Below are 18,877 nucleotides of genomic sequence, written 5' to 3'. Positions count from 1 at the left end.
GGAATAATGACAGAACCTGGTTGGTTGCTATGGGTTATTTCTTCACTTTTTCTCTTTAGAAGGCTTGATAAATCTCCCCCATTATATTATATTAATAAAGCTTTCTGCCCATGTTATTTATACTAACAGGCCCGGTTTTCATTTATTAAATGACACTTATGTTACGACTCCCTGCATTTAGAGGGGCGCAACAGGCGAGGGAAGGGGAACGGGCAAATGTAGTACGGTAAGGGCAAACGTGCCAGCGGTACACCATGATACGGACGCATATGTGCTTGTCAGGAGGCGTGTGTCTTGTGGGAGCTCGATGTCCTGGTGCAAAATAGTCCCTGATAAAATGGCGGCCAACAGCCACTTTGATTGGCTTATTACATCTAGATCCCTCCCACTGATAGTATATAAATGACTGGTGTGGCTGTGCATTATATGTAGCATACCTGCCTACTCTCCCTGATTGTCAGGGAGACTCCCTGAAATAGTAGCAATCTCCCTGACTCCCTGAAGAGTCTAGTAATCTCCCTGATTGCACATTACCCCCAATATGAAGCTGTTATATATATATATATATATATATATAAAAACACAGATATATACATTCAAATGAGATCATTAGTATAATGTCCCTACATTGGGTGTAAGGCACAATGATCCCTATGGCTCATGTGTTTTCATCAACAAGTAGATCTTACTAACTGCTTTGGGGCTCATTTACATTTGGATGTAAGTCAGGTTTATGACACGCCCCTCAGATGTAGCAGTATACGCCTATCACATGTAAGACACGCCTCTCAGATGTAGCAGCACACGCCCATCACATGTATGACACGCCTCTCAGATGTAGCAGTACACGCCCATCACATGTATGACACGCCTTTCGGATGTAGAAATACACGCCCATCACATGTATGACACGCCTCTCAGATGTAGCAGTACACGCCCATCACATGTATGACACGCCTCTCAGATGTAGCAGTACACGCCCATCACATGTATGACACGCCTCTCAGATGTAGTAATACACGCCCAGAGCCGTAACTAGACTTTTTGGTGCCCTGTGCCAGAAAGAGCATTGGCGCCCCCCTTATTTTTTAAAGGGACATAATGCACCCAAAAAAGGGCCATGGCTTCATGGGGAAGGGCCACGGAAGAGATAGGAGAGGCCAGGAGATGCTGGGGATAAATAGGGACATAATATAGTGCACCTGAGAGAGGGCCATGGCCTCATGGGGAAGGACCAGGGAAGAGATAGGAGAGGCCAGGAGATGCTGGGGATGAAATAAGAGAAAGCTACAAGCAAGAATGATAATAAACAGAAATTTGACAGGCCCAAACAGCGCCCCCTGCCCTGTGCGATGGCACCGGCCGCACTACCCTAGCTACGGCCCTGTTCACGCCCATCACATGTATGACACGCCTCTCAGTTGTAGCAATACACGCCCATCACATGTATGACACGCCTCTCAGATGTAGCAGTACACGCCCATCACATGTATGACACGCCTCTCAGATGTAGCAGTACACACCCATCACATGTATGAAACGCCTCTCAGATGTAGCAGTACACGCCCATCACATGTATGACACACCCCTCATATGTAGCAGTACACGCCCATCACATGTAAGAAACACCTCTCAGATGTAGCAGTACACGCCCATCACTTGTATGACACGCCTCTCAGATGTAGCAGTATACGCCTATCACATGTAAGACACGCCTCTCAGATGTAGCAGCACATGCCCATCACATGTATGACACGCCTCTCAGATGTAGCAGTACACGCCCATCACATGTATGACACACACCTCAGATGTAGCAGTACACGCCCATCACATGTATGACACGCCTCTCAGATGTAGCAGTACACGCCTCTCAGATGTAGCAGTACACGCCCATCACATGTATGACACGCCTCTCAGATGTAGCAGTATACGCCCATCACATGTATGACACACCTCTCAGATGTAGCAGTACACGCCCATCACATGTATGACACTCCTCTCAGATGTAGCAGTACACGCCCATCACATGTATGACACACCTCTCAGATGTAGCAGTACAGGCCCACCACATGTATGATACGCCTCTCAGATGTAGCAGTACACGCCCATCACATGTATGACACGCCTCTCAGATGTAGCAGTACACGCCCATTACATGTATGACACGCCCCTCAGATGTAGCAGTACACGCCCATCACATGTATGATACGCCTCTCAGATGTAGCAGTACACGCCCATTACATGTATGAAACGCCCCTCAGATGTAGCAGTACACGCCCATCACATGTATGACACACCTCTCAGATGTAGCAGTACACGCCCACCACATGTATGATACGCCTCTCAGATGTAGCAGTACACGCCCACCACATGTATGATACGCCTCTCAGATGTAGCAGTACACGCCCACCTTACCGCCGCGCTCATAGGTGCTGCAGTCACACTCTCCCTGACATGCTGTTGCAAAAGTAGGCAGTATGCTATGAAGTTGCGCTCAACTATTCGCATTACTGACTGCATATGTGTGGTAGGAATCTTATTTACTGTATTGGACACGTCATTACAGTAATATATTGTGTACTTATGGGGTAATGCGACTTTCCAGAAGCCATTGTATCTTATGTATAGGGCACGTCATTACAGCGCGATATTGTATCTTATGTATAGGACACGTCATTACAGCACGATATTATATCTTATGTATAGGACACGTCATCACAGCACGATATTGTATCTTATGTATAGGACACGTCATCACAGCACGATATTGTATCTTATGTATAGGACACGTCATTACAGTACGATATTGTGTCTTATGCATAGGACACGTCATCACAACACGATATTGTATCTTATGTATAGGACACATCATTACAGCACGATATTGTATCTTATGTATAGGACACGTCATCACAGCACGATATTGTGTCTTATGCATAGGAAACATCATCACAGCACGATATTGTATCTTATGTATAGGACACGTCATTACAGCACGATATTGTATCTTATGTATAGGACACGTCATCACAACACGATATTGTATCTCATGTATAGGACACGTCATCACAGCACGATATTGTATCTCATGTATAGGACACGTCATCACAGCACGATATTGTATCTCATGTATAGGACACGTCATCACAGCACGATATTGTATCTTATGTATAGGACACGTCATCACAGCACGATATTGTATCTTATGTATAGGACACGTCATTACAGCAGGATATTGTAACTTATGTATAGGACACGTCATCACAGCACAATATTGTATCTTATGTATAGGACACGTCATTACAGCAGGATATTGTAACTTATGTATAGGACACGTCATCACAACACGATATTGTATCTTATGTATAGGACACGTCATTACAGCACCATATTGTGTCTCATGTATAGGACACGTCATCACAGCACAATATTATGTCTTATGTATAGGACACGTCATCAGAGCACGATATTGTATCTTATGCATAGGACACGACATCACAGCACAATATTGTATCTTATGTATAGGACACATCATTACAGCACGATATTGTGTCTTATGCATAGGAAACATCATCACAGCACGATATTGTATCTTATGTATAGGACACATCATTACAGCACGATATTGTGTCTTATGTATAGGACACGTCATCACAGCACGATATTGTATCTTATGTATAGGACACGTCATCACAGCACGATATTGTATCTCATGTATAGGACACGTCATCACAGCACGATATTGTGTCTTATGCATAGGAAACATCATCACAGCACAATATTGTATCTCATGTATAGGACACGTCATCACAGCACAATATTATGTCTTATGTATAGGACACGTCATTACAGCACGATATTGTATCTTATGTATAGGACACGTCATCACAGCACCATATTGTATCTTATGTATAGGACACGTCATCACAGCACAATATTGTATCTTATGTATAGGACACATCATTACAGCACGATATTGTATCTTATGCATAGGAAACATCATCACAGCACGATATTGTATCTTATGTATAGGACACGTCATCACAGCACGATATTGTATCTCATGTATAGGACACATCATTACAGCACAATATTGTATCTCATGTATAGGACACGTCATCACAGCACAATATTATGTCTTATGTATAGGACACGTCATCACAGCACTATATTGTGTCTGATGTATAGGACACATCATTACAGCACGATATTGTATCTTATGTATAGGACACGTCATCACAACACAATATTATATCTTATGTATAGGACACGTCATCACAGCACTATATTGTGTCTGATGTATAGGACACATCATCACAGCACGATATTGTATCTTATGTATAGGACACGTCATCACAGCACAATATTATGTCTTATGTATAGGACACGTCATCACAGCACTATATTGTGTCTGATGTATAGGACACATCATCACAGCACGATATTGTATCTTATGTATAGGACACGTCATCACAGCACCATATTGTATCTTATGTATAGGATACGTCATCACAGCACCATATTGTATCTTATGTATAGGACACGTCATCACAACACGATATTGTATCTTATGTATAGGACACGTCATCACAGCACGATATTGTATCTTATGTATAGGACACGTCATCACAGCACGATATTATATCTTATGTATAGGACACGTCATTACAGCACGATATTGTATCTTATGTATAGGATACGTCATCACAGCACCATATTGTATCTTATGTATAGGACACGTCATTACAGCACCATATTGTATCTTATGTATAGGACACGTCATCACAGCACGATATTGTGTCTTATGTATAGGACACGTCATTACAGCACGATATTGTATCTTATGTATAGGACACGTCATTACAGCACGATATTGTATCTTATGTATAGGACACGTCATTACAGCACGATATTGTGTCTTATGTATAGGACACGTCATTACAGCACGATATTGTATCTTATGTATAGGACACGTCATCACAGCACGATATTGTATCTTATGTATAGGACACGTCATCACAGCACGATATTGTGTCTTATGTATAGGACACGTCATCACAGCACCATATTGTATCTTGTCATCACAACACGATATTGTATCTTATGTATAGGACACGTCATCACAGCACGATATTGTATCTTATGTATAGGACACGTCATCACAGCACCATATTGTATCTTATGTATAGGACACGTCATTACAGCACGATATTGTATCTTATGTATAGGACACGTCATCACAGCACAATATTGTATCTCATGTATAGGACACGTCATCACAGCACGATATTGTATCTTATGTATAGGACACGTCATTACAGCACCATATTGTATCTTGTCATCACAACACGATATTGTATCTTATGTATAGGACACGTCATCACAGCACGATATTGTATCTTATGTATAGGACACGTCATCACAGCACGATATTGTATCTTATGTATAGGACACGTCATCACAGCACGATATTGTGTCTTATGTATAGGACACATCATCACAGCACCATATTGTATCTTGTCATCACAACACGATATTGTATCTTATGTATAGGACACGTCATCACAGCACGATATTGTATCTTATGTATAGGACACGTCATCACAACACGATATTGTATCTTATGTATAGGACACGTCATCACAGCACGATATTGTATCTTATGTATAGGACACGTCATCACAGCACGATATTGTATCTTATGTATAGAACACGTCATCACAGCACCATATTGTATCTTATGTATAGGACACGTCATTACAGCACCATATTGTGTCTTATGTATAGGACACGTCATCACAGCACGATATTGTATCTCATGTATAGGACACGTCATCACAGCACGATATTGTATCTTATGTATAGGACACGTCATTACAGCACCATATTGTATCTTGTCATCACAACACGATATTGTATCTTATGTATAGGACACGTCATCACAGCACGATATTGTATCTTATGTATAGGACACGTCATCACAGCACGATATTGTATCTTATGTATAGGACACGTCATCACAGCACGATATTGTATCTTATGTATAGGACACGTCATTACAGCACCATATTGTATCTTGTCATCACAACACGATATTGTATCTTATGTATAGGACACGTTATCACACCACGATATTGTATCTTATGTATAGGACACGTCATCACAGCACGATATTGTATCTTATGTATAGGACACGTCATCACAGCACGATATTGTATCTTATGTATAGGACACGTCATCACAGCACGATATTGTATCTTATGTATAGGACACGTCATCACAGCACGATATTGTATCTTATGTATAGGACACGTCATCACAGCACGATATTGTATCTCATGTATAGGACACGTCATCACAGCACGATATTGTATCTTATGTATAGGACACGTCATCACAGCACGATATTGTATCTTATGTATAGGACACGTCATCATAGCAGGATATTGTAACTTATGTATAGGACACGTCATCACAGCACAATATTGTATCTTATGTATAGGACACGTCATTACAGCAGGATATTGTATCTTATGTATAGGACACGTCATCACAGCACGATATTGTATCTTATGTATAGGACACATCATTACAGCACGATATTGTATCTTATGTATTGGACACGTCATCACAGCACGATATTGTGTCTTATGTATAGGACACGTCATTACAGCACGATATTGTATCTTATGTATAGGACACGTCATCACAACACGATATTGTATCTTATGTATAGGACACGTCATCACAGCACAATATTGTATCTCATGTATAGGACACGTCATCACAACACGATATTGTATCTTATGTATAGGACACGTCATCACAGCACAATATTGTATCTCATGTATAGGACACGTCATCACAGCACCATATTGTATCTTATGTATAGGACGCGCCATTACAGCACCATATTGTATCTTGTCATCACAACACGATATTGTATCTTATGTATAGGACACGTCATTACAGCACCATATTGTATCTTATGTATAGGACACGTCATCACAGCACAATATTGTATCTCATGTATAGGACACGTCATCACAGCACAATATTGTATCTCATGTATAGGACACGTCATCACAACACGATATTGTATCTTATGTATAGGACACGTCATCACAGCACAATATTGTATCTCATGTATAGGACACGTCATCACAACACGATATTGTATCTTATGTATAGGACACGTCATCACAGCACAATATTATGTCTTATGTATAGGACACGTCATTACAGCACCATATTGTATCTTGTCATCACAGCACGATATTGTATCTTATGTATAGGACACGTCATCACAGCACAATATTGTATCTCATGTATAGGACACGTCATCACAGCACCATATTGTATCTTATGTATAGGACACGTCATTACAGCACAATATTGTATCTTATGTATAGGACACGTCATTACAGCACCATATTGTATCTTGTCATCACAACACGATATTGTATCTTATGTATAGGACACGTCATCACAGCACCATATTGTATCTTATGTATAGGACACGTCATCACAGCACAATATTGTATCTCATGTATAGGACACGTCATCACAACACGATATTGTATCTTATGTATAGGACACGTCATCACAGCACAATATTGTATCTCATGTATAGGACACGTCATCACAGCACCATATTGTATCTTATGTATAGGACACGTCATTACAGCACCATATTGTATCTTGTCATCACAACACGATATTGTATCTCATGTATAGGACACGTCATCACAGCACAATATTGTATCTCATGTATAGGACACGTCATCACAGCACAATATTGTATCTCATGTATAGGACACGTCATCACAACACGATATTGTATCTTATGTATAGGACACGTCATCACAGCACAATATTGTATCTCATGTATAGGACACGTCATCACAGCACCATATTGTATCTTATGTATAGGACACGTCATTACAGCACAATATTGTATCTTATGTATAGGACACGTCATTACAGCACCATATTGTATCTTGTCATCACAGCACGATATTGTATCTTATGTATAGGACACGTCATCACAGCACCATATTGTATCTTATGTATAGGACACGTCATTACAGCACAATATTGTATCTTATGTATAGGACACGTCATTACAGCACCATATTGTATCTTATGTATAGGATACGTCATCACAACACGATATTGTATCTTATGTATAGGACACGTCATTACAGCACCATATTGTATCTTATGTATAGGACACGTCATCACAACACGATATTGTATCTTATGTATAGGACACGTCATTACAGCACGATATTGTATCTTATGTATAGGACACGTCATCACAGCACAATATTGTATCTTATGTATAGGACACGTCATTACAGCACAATATTATGTCTTATGTATAGGACACGTCATCACAGCACGATATTGTATCTTATGTATAGGACACGTCATCACAGCACAATATTGTATCTCATGTATAGGACACGTCATCACAACACGATATTGTATCTTATGTATAGGACACGTCATTACAGCAGGATATTGTATCTCATGTATAGGACACGTCATCACAACACGATATTGTATCTTATGTATTGGACACGTCATCACAACACGATATTGTATCTTATGTATTGGACACGTCATCACAACACAATATTGTATCTTATGTATAGGACACGTCATCACAGCACCATATTGTATCTTATGTATAGGACACGTCATCACAGCACAATATTGTATCTCATGTATAGGACACGTCATTACAGCACGATATTGTATCTTATGTATAGGACACGTCATTACAGCACGATATTGTATCTTATGTATAGGACACGTCATCACAACACGATATTGTATCTTATGTATAGGACACGTCATCACAACACGATATTGTATCTTATGTATAGGACACGTCATCACAGCACGATATTGTATCTTATGTATAGGACACGTCATCACAACACGATATTGTATCTTATGTATAGGACACGTCATCACAACACGATATTGTATCTTATGTATAGGACACGTCATCACAGCACGATATTGTATCTTATGTATAGGACACGTCATCACAACACCATATTGTATCTTATGTATAGGACACGTCATCACAACACGATATTGTATCTTATGTATAGGACACGTCATCACAACACCATATTGTATCTTATGTATAGGACACGTCATCACAACACGATATTGTATCTTATGTATAGGACACGTCATCACAGCACGATATTGTATCTTATGTATAGGACACGTCATTACAGCACGATATTGTGTCTGATGTATAGGACACGTCATCACAGCACAATATTGTATCTTATGTATAGGACACGTCATCACAGCACGATTTTGTATCTTATGTATAGGACACGTCATTACAGCACGATATTGTGTCTGATGTATAGGACACGTCATCACAGCACGATTTTGTATCTTATGTATAGGACACGTCATTACAGCACGATATTGTGTATTCGTGGTGCTGGAAGTAACAGGCTGAAGTGAGCCCAATCTGGGGTCTATTTACTAAGCAGTGTTAGGAGACAGAGTGAAAAGTGATAAGAAAGTGATAAGGTGCCAGCCAATCAGCTCCCAATTGTCATCTCACAGGCTGTTGGAAAAATGACAGTTGGGAGCTGATTGGCTGGCACCTTATCACATTTCACTCTGTCTCCTAACGCTGCTTAGTAAATAGACCCCTTTGTCACCACAGGCAGCTGCAGCGCTTACACATGACAAATGTGTTTGTATCTCTGATATGGCAGCTCCCAACATTAATTTAATAAAAATCAGGACACGTGCACACCGGCGTTTACTCCTGACGTTTTATAGCATTTTCCTTTGAAACCACTAATGAGCTTCATCCAAAACACTTCTCACTAGAGCACAGGTTCTCAAACTGGGTCCTCAGGACCCCAAACAGTGCATGTTTTCCAGGTCTCCTCACAGAATCACAAGTGAAATAATTAGCTACACCTGTGGATCTTTTAAAACATGTCAGTGAGTAATGAGTACACCTGGGCACCTGCTGTGTGACCTGGGTAATGTGTTAGTGAGTAATGACTACACCTGTGCACCTGCTGGGTGACCTGGGAAATGTGTCAGTGAGTAATGACTACACCTGGGCACCTGCTGTGTGACCTGGGTAATGTGTTAGTGAGTAATGACTACACCTGTGCTCCTGCTGGGTGACCTGGGTAATGTGTCAGTGAGTAATGACTACACCTGAGCACCTGCTGGGTGACCTGGGAAATGTGTCAGTGAGTAATAAGTACACCTGTGCAGCTGCTGGGTGACCTGGGAAATGTGTCAGTGAGTAATGAAGACACCTGTGCACCTGCTGGGTGACCTGGGAATCGTGTCAGCGAGTAATGAATACACCTGTGCTCCTGCTGGGTGACCTGGAAAACGTGACCTGTGTGGGGGTCCTGATGACGGAGTTTGAGAACCTGTGCACTAGAGGGTTGAGATGATGATGACGTGGCAGAGAGCTGTACCTGGCTGAGCAGTGAGTGGGTTAATCAGGCATGTCGGGTAAGGCTCATACTCCAAGTGCTGATACCTATCTGTGTTCCAGAAGATTAGACCCAGCGCGTATCTAGGTTCAGACGAATTACAGCCTAATGCAAATCTTTGCAGGGATAACGGAGCAGAGCAGCAGATTAAAAATTGGCTTAGTCCAGAGTCTTGTGCACAGTTGCAGAATGGTAAGAGGGATTTAGGAGGGATCAGTCCTGTGCGGGAGAGGGCTCCTTCTGCTGGGAATATCAGTGCCCCTGGCTGCAAAACCTGCACAAAAGGTCGTGAATAGGGCTCCAACTCTCATGCTGCCATTAAACTTTTATAAACGACTGCATACAATACCCCTATAGATGTGCCTGTGGGTCCAAGGCCACCCACTGCCAGAGAGTGGGGAGGTTACTATACTCCACGTTGGTCCACGCACTGTTTTTGAACAATACTTGCAGCTTCTCTCCTTTAAGGGTATACTGTATTTACTAAAGTGAGAGTTTTTAGAAGTGGAGATGTTGCCCATATTATACCCCTTTATTCTTCTCTTTGATCAAATTTACCTCAGGTGGTGATTACATTTCCTATAATACACAATCAGGGCCGCTGAGACATGGCTGGGTCTGGGTATGGATGGAGTGTATAAAAATAGTTATGGGTTTCGCGCTATAGAGTAGTACCTCTAGCTGCTGAACACCAAGAAGGTAACCCCACCTTCTTAAATAGATTAATGCTAATAATACGATATGGTGTGTATTTCTAAAGATTTCTGTTGTGTTATTCGTATTAACAGGCCAGGTTTCCAGGATATCCTCGCTGTTTGACACCCTGTCCCACTGACAGCCCCAAGCACCTGTCCGACAATTCAACCTTTCACCAGATGGCACGAGAAAAACAGAGTAAAAATAGAAAAAGAAAAAAACAAATCACCAAAAACATGATGCAACAGGAGGTTCATGTACAAAGATGATTTCCTCCCTGTGGCTCTAATCCACGAGTCTTTGTAAGAAGGTTTACGTGACCTCCCAGCGCAGCCAGATTGGGCTTTATATCGAATACAGTCAGATGCAATGTGTGCGGAGTCAAATTCTCTTATTCCGAGGCAAATAGGGTCTGCGACTCCGTAGCCCATGGGACCCCTGATGTCGCTGTCCGCGGTCCTGCTGCCTCTCACCCTTGTGCTATTCTCCTGGGTAGGTGAGTAGGTATATTGCTATTATTTTGGGAACACATAGTGGGAGGTGTCCATTATAGTGAGTGAGGGGTGTACAGGAGAGTCGCGCAGTAACATTTCGGGATTACACTACGCCATCCAGGTTCGTGAGTTCACAAATGTTTTAAATATACCGTTCTGAAGAATATTTCTGTATTTCACTTGTTTCATCTGGTCATAATAAATGTATGTTTTTTTAATATATTTCTGATGTCCCTGCTTGGATTAATGTCTTCCCTCATTCATGATAGTACAGCGTGGAATGATATTCCTAATAAATGCCTTCATGTGTTTGCTCAGTTTAGCTGTCACTATTATTCACGTCGTCCAAGTACCTAAATGTTCCCGTCTTCTCTCTGCCCCCGGGAGACTAGAAGTTTAGTTAGGTGTGCGGAGAGTCAGATAAATCTGAGAGGCGCAGTGTGCGCAGGCGTAAATGTCACCTCACAATCCGACCGCTTCATAACCGCCCCTACAATACTCCTCTGTTTGGACTTAATTATTGCTCAAATTAATCATGAGAGTGAGGGGGCTACGGGCCGGGCTTTATTGCATGTGCTAATTAAATGTTTGTAAATGTTGTTTGACGAATTGCACCAGGAAATGTGCATTTGCGCCAAAGTGCAACTGAAGGGCGCAAGGTGGGACCTAATTAATCTCTAGCATACAATATGTCCCTAAAATGTATATTGATAGCCTCACTCAGCAAACTGAAATCTTAATTCTGTACTGCTCTGCGAGACTAGGTAACGCCCCTATGCTGCAAGGAGACTCGCCTGCCTTTCCGGGGGTCCGAGAGCGGCATCCGATATCAGGAGGCTCCTGGTCGAGTTGACAGGGTAGGAAAGTATGCTTTTAGGAGAAAACTGAAATGTTTTGTTTAACGAAAGCTGCGGTTATAACGTTGGACCCTGATACTACGTTTTTTTGCGCTCTTTATATTTTTCAGTCACTGTACACTTAGAGCCTGATTCAGAGACGCAAACCCGATCATTTTCATATATCTCTGATGTTTTGGGGTCTGCAAATGCGCGTGTGCAGAATGGGTCCTGCGACCTCGCTCGCAGATCCCTCCAAGCCTCCGCATTATTAACATGCTGCCGCATTTGTGGGGTAGAGCGGGGGCGTGGCCAGTGCCTGCGTCGGTGGACGCAGATTTCCTGGCTTTGCAGGCTACCAGGAATCGGCCAGGCCGAGCAAGTCTCAGCTTATGCAACCTGGCCAAAAGCTGGTTGCAATGATGATCCTGGAAGCATCTACGGACGCAGTGCTCGGATCACAGGTGCAGCCAGGAGGAGTCTATTTCATACAAGCACCTCCTGCTGCATTTGCATTTGAGTTGGGAGATATCGCACAGCCGCTTCCTTGCGTTACTGTCCATATCTGAATCAGCCTCTTGGGCATCTCCCGCGAGAGTTGAGTAGGCGGCACCTCGATGCAACGTGGGCAGGTTAAGGATTGATAGATCTACAGTAAGAAGGTAGACAATGTCTAGATAGACACCAGGGGGTAAATTTACTAAGATGGGAGTTCTATTTAAGAAGTGATGTTGCCTATAGCAACCAATCAGATTCTACTTCTCATTTATCTAGCACCTGCTAGAAGATAATACCTGGAATCTGATTGGCTGCTATGGGCAACATCACTTCTTAAATAGAACTCCCATTTTAGTAAATTTACCCCCAGATGTTAGACAGGCAATAGGTCGAAAGGGACAAAATGTCGACAGGGACAAAATGTAAGGTAGACATGTAAGAAGGCCGACAGCTTTAAATGGTCGACATGGTCAAAAGTATGACATACATATGGTCGACATGGAAATGGTTGACACATGTTTTTTTTTACCCTAGTCTTCTCCCTAAACCCTCCCCTTGGTGCCTAACCCTAACACTCCCTCCTGTTGCCTAACCCTAACCGCCGGGGTAGGTGCCTGACCATAACCGTCCCTTCTATTGCCTAACCCTAACCCTCCAGTAAGTTCCTAACCCTAAAAATCTAAAAATCATGCGTCAACCATTTTCATGTCGACCATTGGCATGTTGACCTTTTGTCCATGTCGACCATTTGCACCTGTCGACCTTCTTACATATCGACCTTTAGTGTGTCGACCTTTTGTCCCTGTCGACCTTTTGTCCCTGTCGACCTATTGCAAAATAATTTGGCCACAGGGGGGCACTGTTCCACGGTTAGGGGCACGGTTATGGACAGTGATTGATGTTCTCTGAGCGGGGATAAACTAAAGCCAGGATTGGTTAAAAGTTATTCCCAAATCAAAGTCAAACCAGATAAAACTGTGAATAAAAATCCTATTTTGACACAAATCCAGTCAACGGCCTTTGTAATAACTGCGAGATGCAGTCGTAGCGCGATTCTACTGAGTCAACCTGTATTTTTTTAAAGTGAAAATTTAAAAGGCAATTCTAGGAAATTTGGGCAGACACGCTGGAATCGCCCCCGTAAGTACATCTCGCAGGCTATTACATGAGGCCCAATGGGCGATCAGCCTGCTGAGGGGCTGATTCAGTTAGCCGGCCGGTTGTGTCGCGTAGTCTCTTATAGGGAAAAGCAAAGGGTTAATTGATTGCTCCGTCCTCGTTTTGCTGGACAGCGATAGAGCTATTTGCACCATTGTCAGTGCACATGAATATATCAGCTCGTAGTCAATCTGCAAAGTAATAATCATTAAAAAGAAATAAAAAACACTTTCGGTGTCTGAATTGTTGCAGTTGAAGTTCTGACAGATTAACGTCGGTGTCTGCTGGTTTCATCAATACTTGTGACATTTCCTCTCGCAGCCTGCGGACTCCAGTGTTACAGCTGCAACATCATCTCCGGCGCCAAATACATCGATAAGGGCTGTACCAGCCCAGAGACCGTCACCTGCTCCCACTCGCACAAGGGCTTCAAACAGCGATTCTGTATCAAGATAGAAAGTGGTAATTAGAATGTTTCTTATCTTACATCTGTCATTACACACGGAGCCCATGCGTTTTACTGCCTGATATCTTCCACTTTTCCTGTGCGCTAAAAATGCTGACCCTAAAATGCTCGGCCAGGTTTTCCGCAGTACGCAGTTTTTTTCCAATGTCCGGCATTTCTATCTTTTCTATCCCATATGTAGCATGTTTGTGACATTTAGCGCCTGATTAAGAGATGGACGCAGTGATGATGTTTAAGCAGCGCAACGTTTTGTTACTGCGCTAAAAGTCCAGAAATCCCTTACTGCGCACACGCCAAACCAAGTGTCCCATGCTGTTCACAATTGCGGACGGTATCGCTGACACCTGAGGTCTGTGCTCCCTGCGCATATCAGGGTAGAGAGTGGGAGGTGACCTAAAGTGATCGCAGAAAGGGGGCGTATCCTGAGTGTTTTATGGGAGTGTCACGGGGGTGTCTGAGTTCCCAATCGCAAATCCACAGCTTCGGAGCCATGTTTAGTTGGATTTCAGGAGAGTAGCTAGACTAGACTGGAGGATACTGTAACTGCCAGTGAGTCCCAGTCGGCAATGTTCAGTAGCAGTTGGGGTGGCAGTTGGTGTGGCAGTGTTTGGGGTGGCAGTTGGTGTGGCCCCCCTATTTGAATTTTGAACTACACTTTAGTCCTACCTCTGGAGCCGCCACTGCTTGTAACTATATAAAAAGGCCCTTTTCTGCATGTATCCATATAGAATTTATCAGTTATAAGTGCACTAATGGGTCAGATATTATTTATCGGAATTCATACATTAGGTAACAGCGTGCAGCTTTCGCAGTTTTACGATTGTCCGCAAACTGTTAACTAAAAAAACAAACTGCTTTTCGATACACCAGCAGCTCTCCAGCTGTTGTACAACTATTAGTCCCAGCATACACCGCCAGTTCATCCATAGACAGGCAGCTTATCTCCACTACGCAATCAGCTCAGTCTTGCCATCTACTGGTGGCTTTTGATAATGCCTGTTTTACTTGTATAGACTATAAACGTGTATGCATATGGTTAGGTACCACAACTGGGTGGGATACACCTCCCCACCAAAATCGCATGTGTGTATCCTTTTTGTCCCCCTTGTGTGATTGCTCGTTGCACACCTGATTGGATAGTTGTACTGTACAAAATCTGCGGCCCAGGAAACAGCGGTACTCTCATTCTTGGGAATTGTATGTATCTAATCTCATGGCATCTTCTCGTTGTAGTGGTCTTGGGGAAGCTCCTGACCAGTGGCTGCGCCACGTCCCGTCACTGCCAACAGCAGGAGCTCCCGGGTGTGAGGATCCACTGCTGTGACACCGACCTGTGTAACCGCGCCCCACCTCACACCCTCCACCGCCTGGCCCTCCTCGCCCTCTCCCTCTCCCTCTTCTGGGCTGTCGCTCTATGATATGACCCGGGGGTTTCCAGATGGGAACATTCATCTGCCTCGTTCACTGGACACTGGATAAGAAACTGCGACGGGATGGCGGAAATTGGGAATTGAATCATAGGGAATGGATTTACATCACAGCATGCCAGCCGTCACCAGGACTCTGTGGGGATCTTATTTCCTACCTAACTGGATGCGAAGTTTCGGCATGGTCCACATTTTTCCCCTCATGAGTGTAAATGGTTGTAACGGGCGGATATGAGCAGATACTGCATCGGCCATTACAGCGCGATCGCCATCCGGCCGCCATTAATGCACCAGAGGGATCGAAGCTTCTGAATATATTAATATCTTTCACTGAAAACAGAGGAGAATGTGATAGGTCTCTGTGCTCAGTTACCTTATCCCAAAAATGCTTGAAAAACCAATTGTTGCTTTAAATCTAATGGCAACACCTCCAGAATCACGCCTGGGCCAGCAAATCGCAGTCTATTCCATGTCTGTATTAGGGATAGCCATTGCCCATCGATGATTAACAAACAGCCACGATTAACTACCAATGGTGGATGATTTTGCTATTGATGGCGATGATCCAATGGTCCACCTCCATCAATGGCACAGAGACAAACCATGTTTTTTTTTTCCTTTATGTACCAGGACACTGAGTTTAGCCCCGCCTCCCGACATGACCTGCAGATCCCCGGCCCCACTCCCTGATTGGCCAGCTTCCCGGCCAGTTTTAAAACAGGGATGATAATCAGTGGATTAAACCATTCTTCATAGCCGATGGTTTCATACCATCGATGCCATCCACCACTGGTACCATGCATGGGTAACCTACTGATGGCCATTCCTAATCTGTATAAGGAAGACGTCTCATCTCAGGGTGTTTTCACTTAAAAAAAAAATCAAAATAAACTGTGATACTGGTCACCAGTATGTGGGTAGCGCAGTGGGCGGGGCTGATATGCAAGGTAACAAGTCAAGGAATGTTTGTCTACTTATAATCATCACGCTGGGTAATAAAACTGTCAAATTGTATTTTTGGACTATGTTAACTAAAATCTCCTGTTGAATACTGAGAAACATACTGTGAACAACTAACCTTCTTTTACAACGTGTGCAGCCATGGAAACAAATGTTGGGACTGCAGCGACTGTTTCCATAGTTACAGAGCCAATGGTTACACTCGCTAACAAGAGTGTTTACATAGATTTCAACAGATCATTTCAGGCAGACTTTATTCAAGTAACTGGAGTTGATCCTGTAAATTGCAGTACGCAGCATAGTGAGTATAGGTAGGGAAGATTATCCACGGGTTGAGTTGCCCCTTAATAGAATTCAACAGCAGCAAATATTCAGAAAAGGTGATTACTAAAGTGACTTTCTATTTTTACCAGACAGATAAGTAGATAAATCCATACGTAGTTTTATAAGGGGTACTTTACATTACATACAGGTTACCTTTCTACATAATGATCATTTCACAAGGGGGGAGTCCAGCCCTTATCAACCCTGTGACTTAGCTGTGCGCCAGAAAACTAGCACTGAGCAGAATGGACTTGTAACGAGGATTATTGATCACAAGAGCCATTTACACGGACACTTGTGGCAACAATCCTTATTGTAAAGCCCCCTCTGAGCTGCAGTATGCCCCACTCAGTGCTAGTTGTATGAAATGGATCCAAGTAGGGGGGTAACACTGGCAATGCTGGATGTACTCCTGTTAATGGACGTACCAGCAGTTCCTAATGTATGTTTATGTCATTAAATATATATTATAGATGCAGATGAAGTTGATTCACTGAGCAGAGGCCGTTATTGTCTGACTTCTATGCGGCTACGGTATTTCTGTTATGTGTATATATATATATATATATTTATACATACTTACAATATACACACACACACACACATATGTAATTATGTATACCTATTACCTACACAAACTGTGGATTGAACTAGTAATAATCAGCCTATCAATTCACGATGAGCTAGTGACATCACTCATGTGCTGCTGATGTAACTGCTTCCTAGTGAATTGACTGGTTGTCCTATGAATATGTATTCGCCCCCCATACGGCTGCCTCTGCCGTGTGCAGGTAACAAATATACTAATTTGGGCTATTTAGCCTTTTGCTTCTTGCTCTGGTCACATTTCTCTGCTTACCTCGGTGTACAGATGGTCTGGAAGAAATCTTGGCCGCATATTACGGTGCAGAAGTCGCTCACTGGAAGTCCTGTTGTTGGACGGTAATAGAACTTTTCATTTAATAAACAACATAATCTCTGGGGCTTTTATTTCCTATGTCCAAAAAATACAAGTATTTCAGAAGTTGCTAAAGTTTCTCTATTTTTTTTTTCTCTTGGAGATTGTGACACTATATGGGGGCACTATATAGGGGAACACTATCTGATTGGTTATATGGCTATAGGGGAGCACTATCTAATTGGTTATATGGCTATAGGGGAACACTATCTGGTTATATGGCTATAGGGGAACACTATCTGGTTATATGGCTACATGGGAACACTATCTGATTGGTTATACAGCTATAGGGGAACACTATCTGGTTATATGGCTATAGGGGAACATTATCTGATTGGTTATATGGCTATAGGGGAGCACTATCTGATTGGTTATACAGCTATAGGGGAACACTATCTGATTGTTATATGGCTATAGGGGAACACTATCAGATTGGTTATACAGCTATAGGGGTACACTATATGATTGGTTATACAGCTATAGGGGAACACTATCTGATTGGTTATACGGCTATAGGGGAACACTATCTGGTTATATGGCTATAGGGGA

The 18,877-nt window shown here is 42.5% G+C and overlaps 1 protein-coding gene across 1 annotated transcript; it reads left to right on the top strand.

Moving 5' to 3' along the window:
- The first annotated feature begins 11,615 nt into the window (after nt 1–11,615).
- Nucleotides 11,616–16,513, top strand: LOC148481369 (uncharacterized). Its single transcript, XM_088453596.1, has 3 exons — nt 11,616–11,703; nt 14,515–14,655; nt 15,893–16,513. The coding sequence occupies exons 1-3, from the start codon at nt 11,637–11,639 to the stop codon at nt 16,075–16,077; spliced, it is 393 nt and encodes a 130-aa protein (XP_088309722.1). The 5' UTR covers nt 11,616–11,636; the 3' UTR covers nt 16,078–16,513.
- Nucleotides 16,514–18,877: the final 2,364 nt, after the last annotated feature.

This window comes from Taudactylus pleione, unplaced genomic scaffold (assembly GCF_031769625.1).
Source record: "Taudactylus pleione unplaced genomic scaffold, aTauple2 ptg000583l, whole genome shotgun sequence".
In the NCBI taxonomy this organism is placed as follows: domain Eukaryota; kingdom Metazoa; phylum Chordata; class Amphibia; order Anura; family Myobatrachidae; genus Taudactylus; species Taudactylus pleione.
This window is presented reverse-complemented; position numbering and strand designations above follow the sequence as displayed.

Bases quoted from the DNA above. Each gene is read 5' to 3' on its own strand.
- LOC148481369 (XM_088453596.1), top strand. From the start codon at position 11,637: ATGGGACCCCTGATGTCGCTGTCCGCGGTCCTGCTGCCTCTCACCCTT. The intron at 11,704-14,514 runs GTGAGTAGGTAT...TTCCTCTCGCAG, and splicing joins TGTGCTATTCTCCTGGGTAG to CCTGCGGACTCCAGTGTTAC. The intron at 14,656-15,892 runs GTAATTAGAATG...TTCTCGTTGTAG, and splicing joins CTGTATCAAGATAGAAAGTG to TGGTCTTGGGGAAGCTCCTG.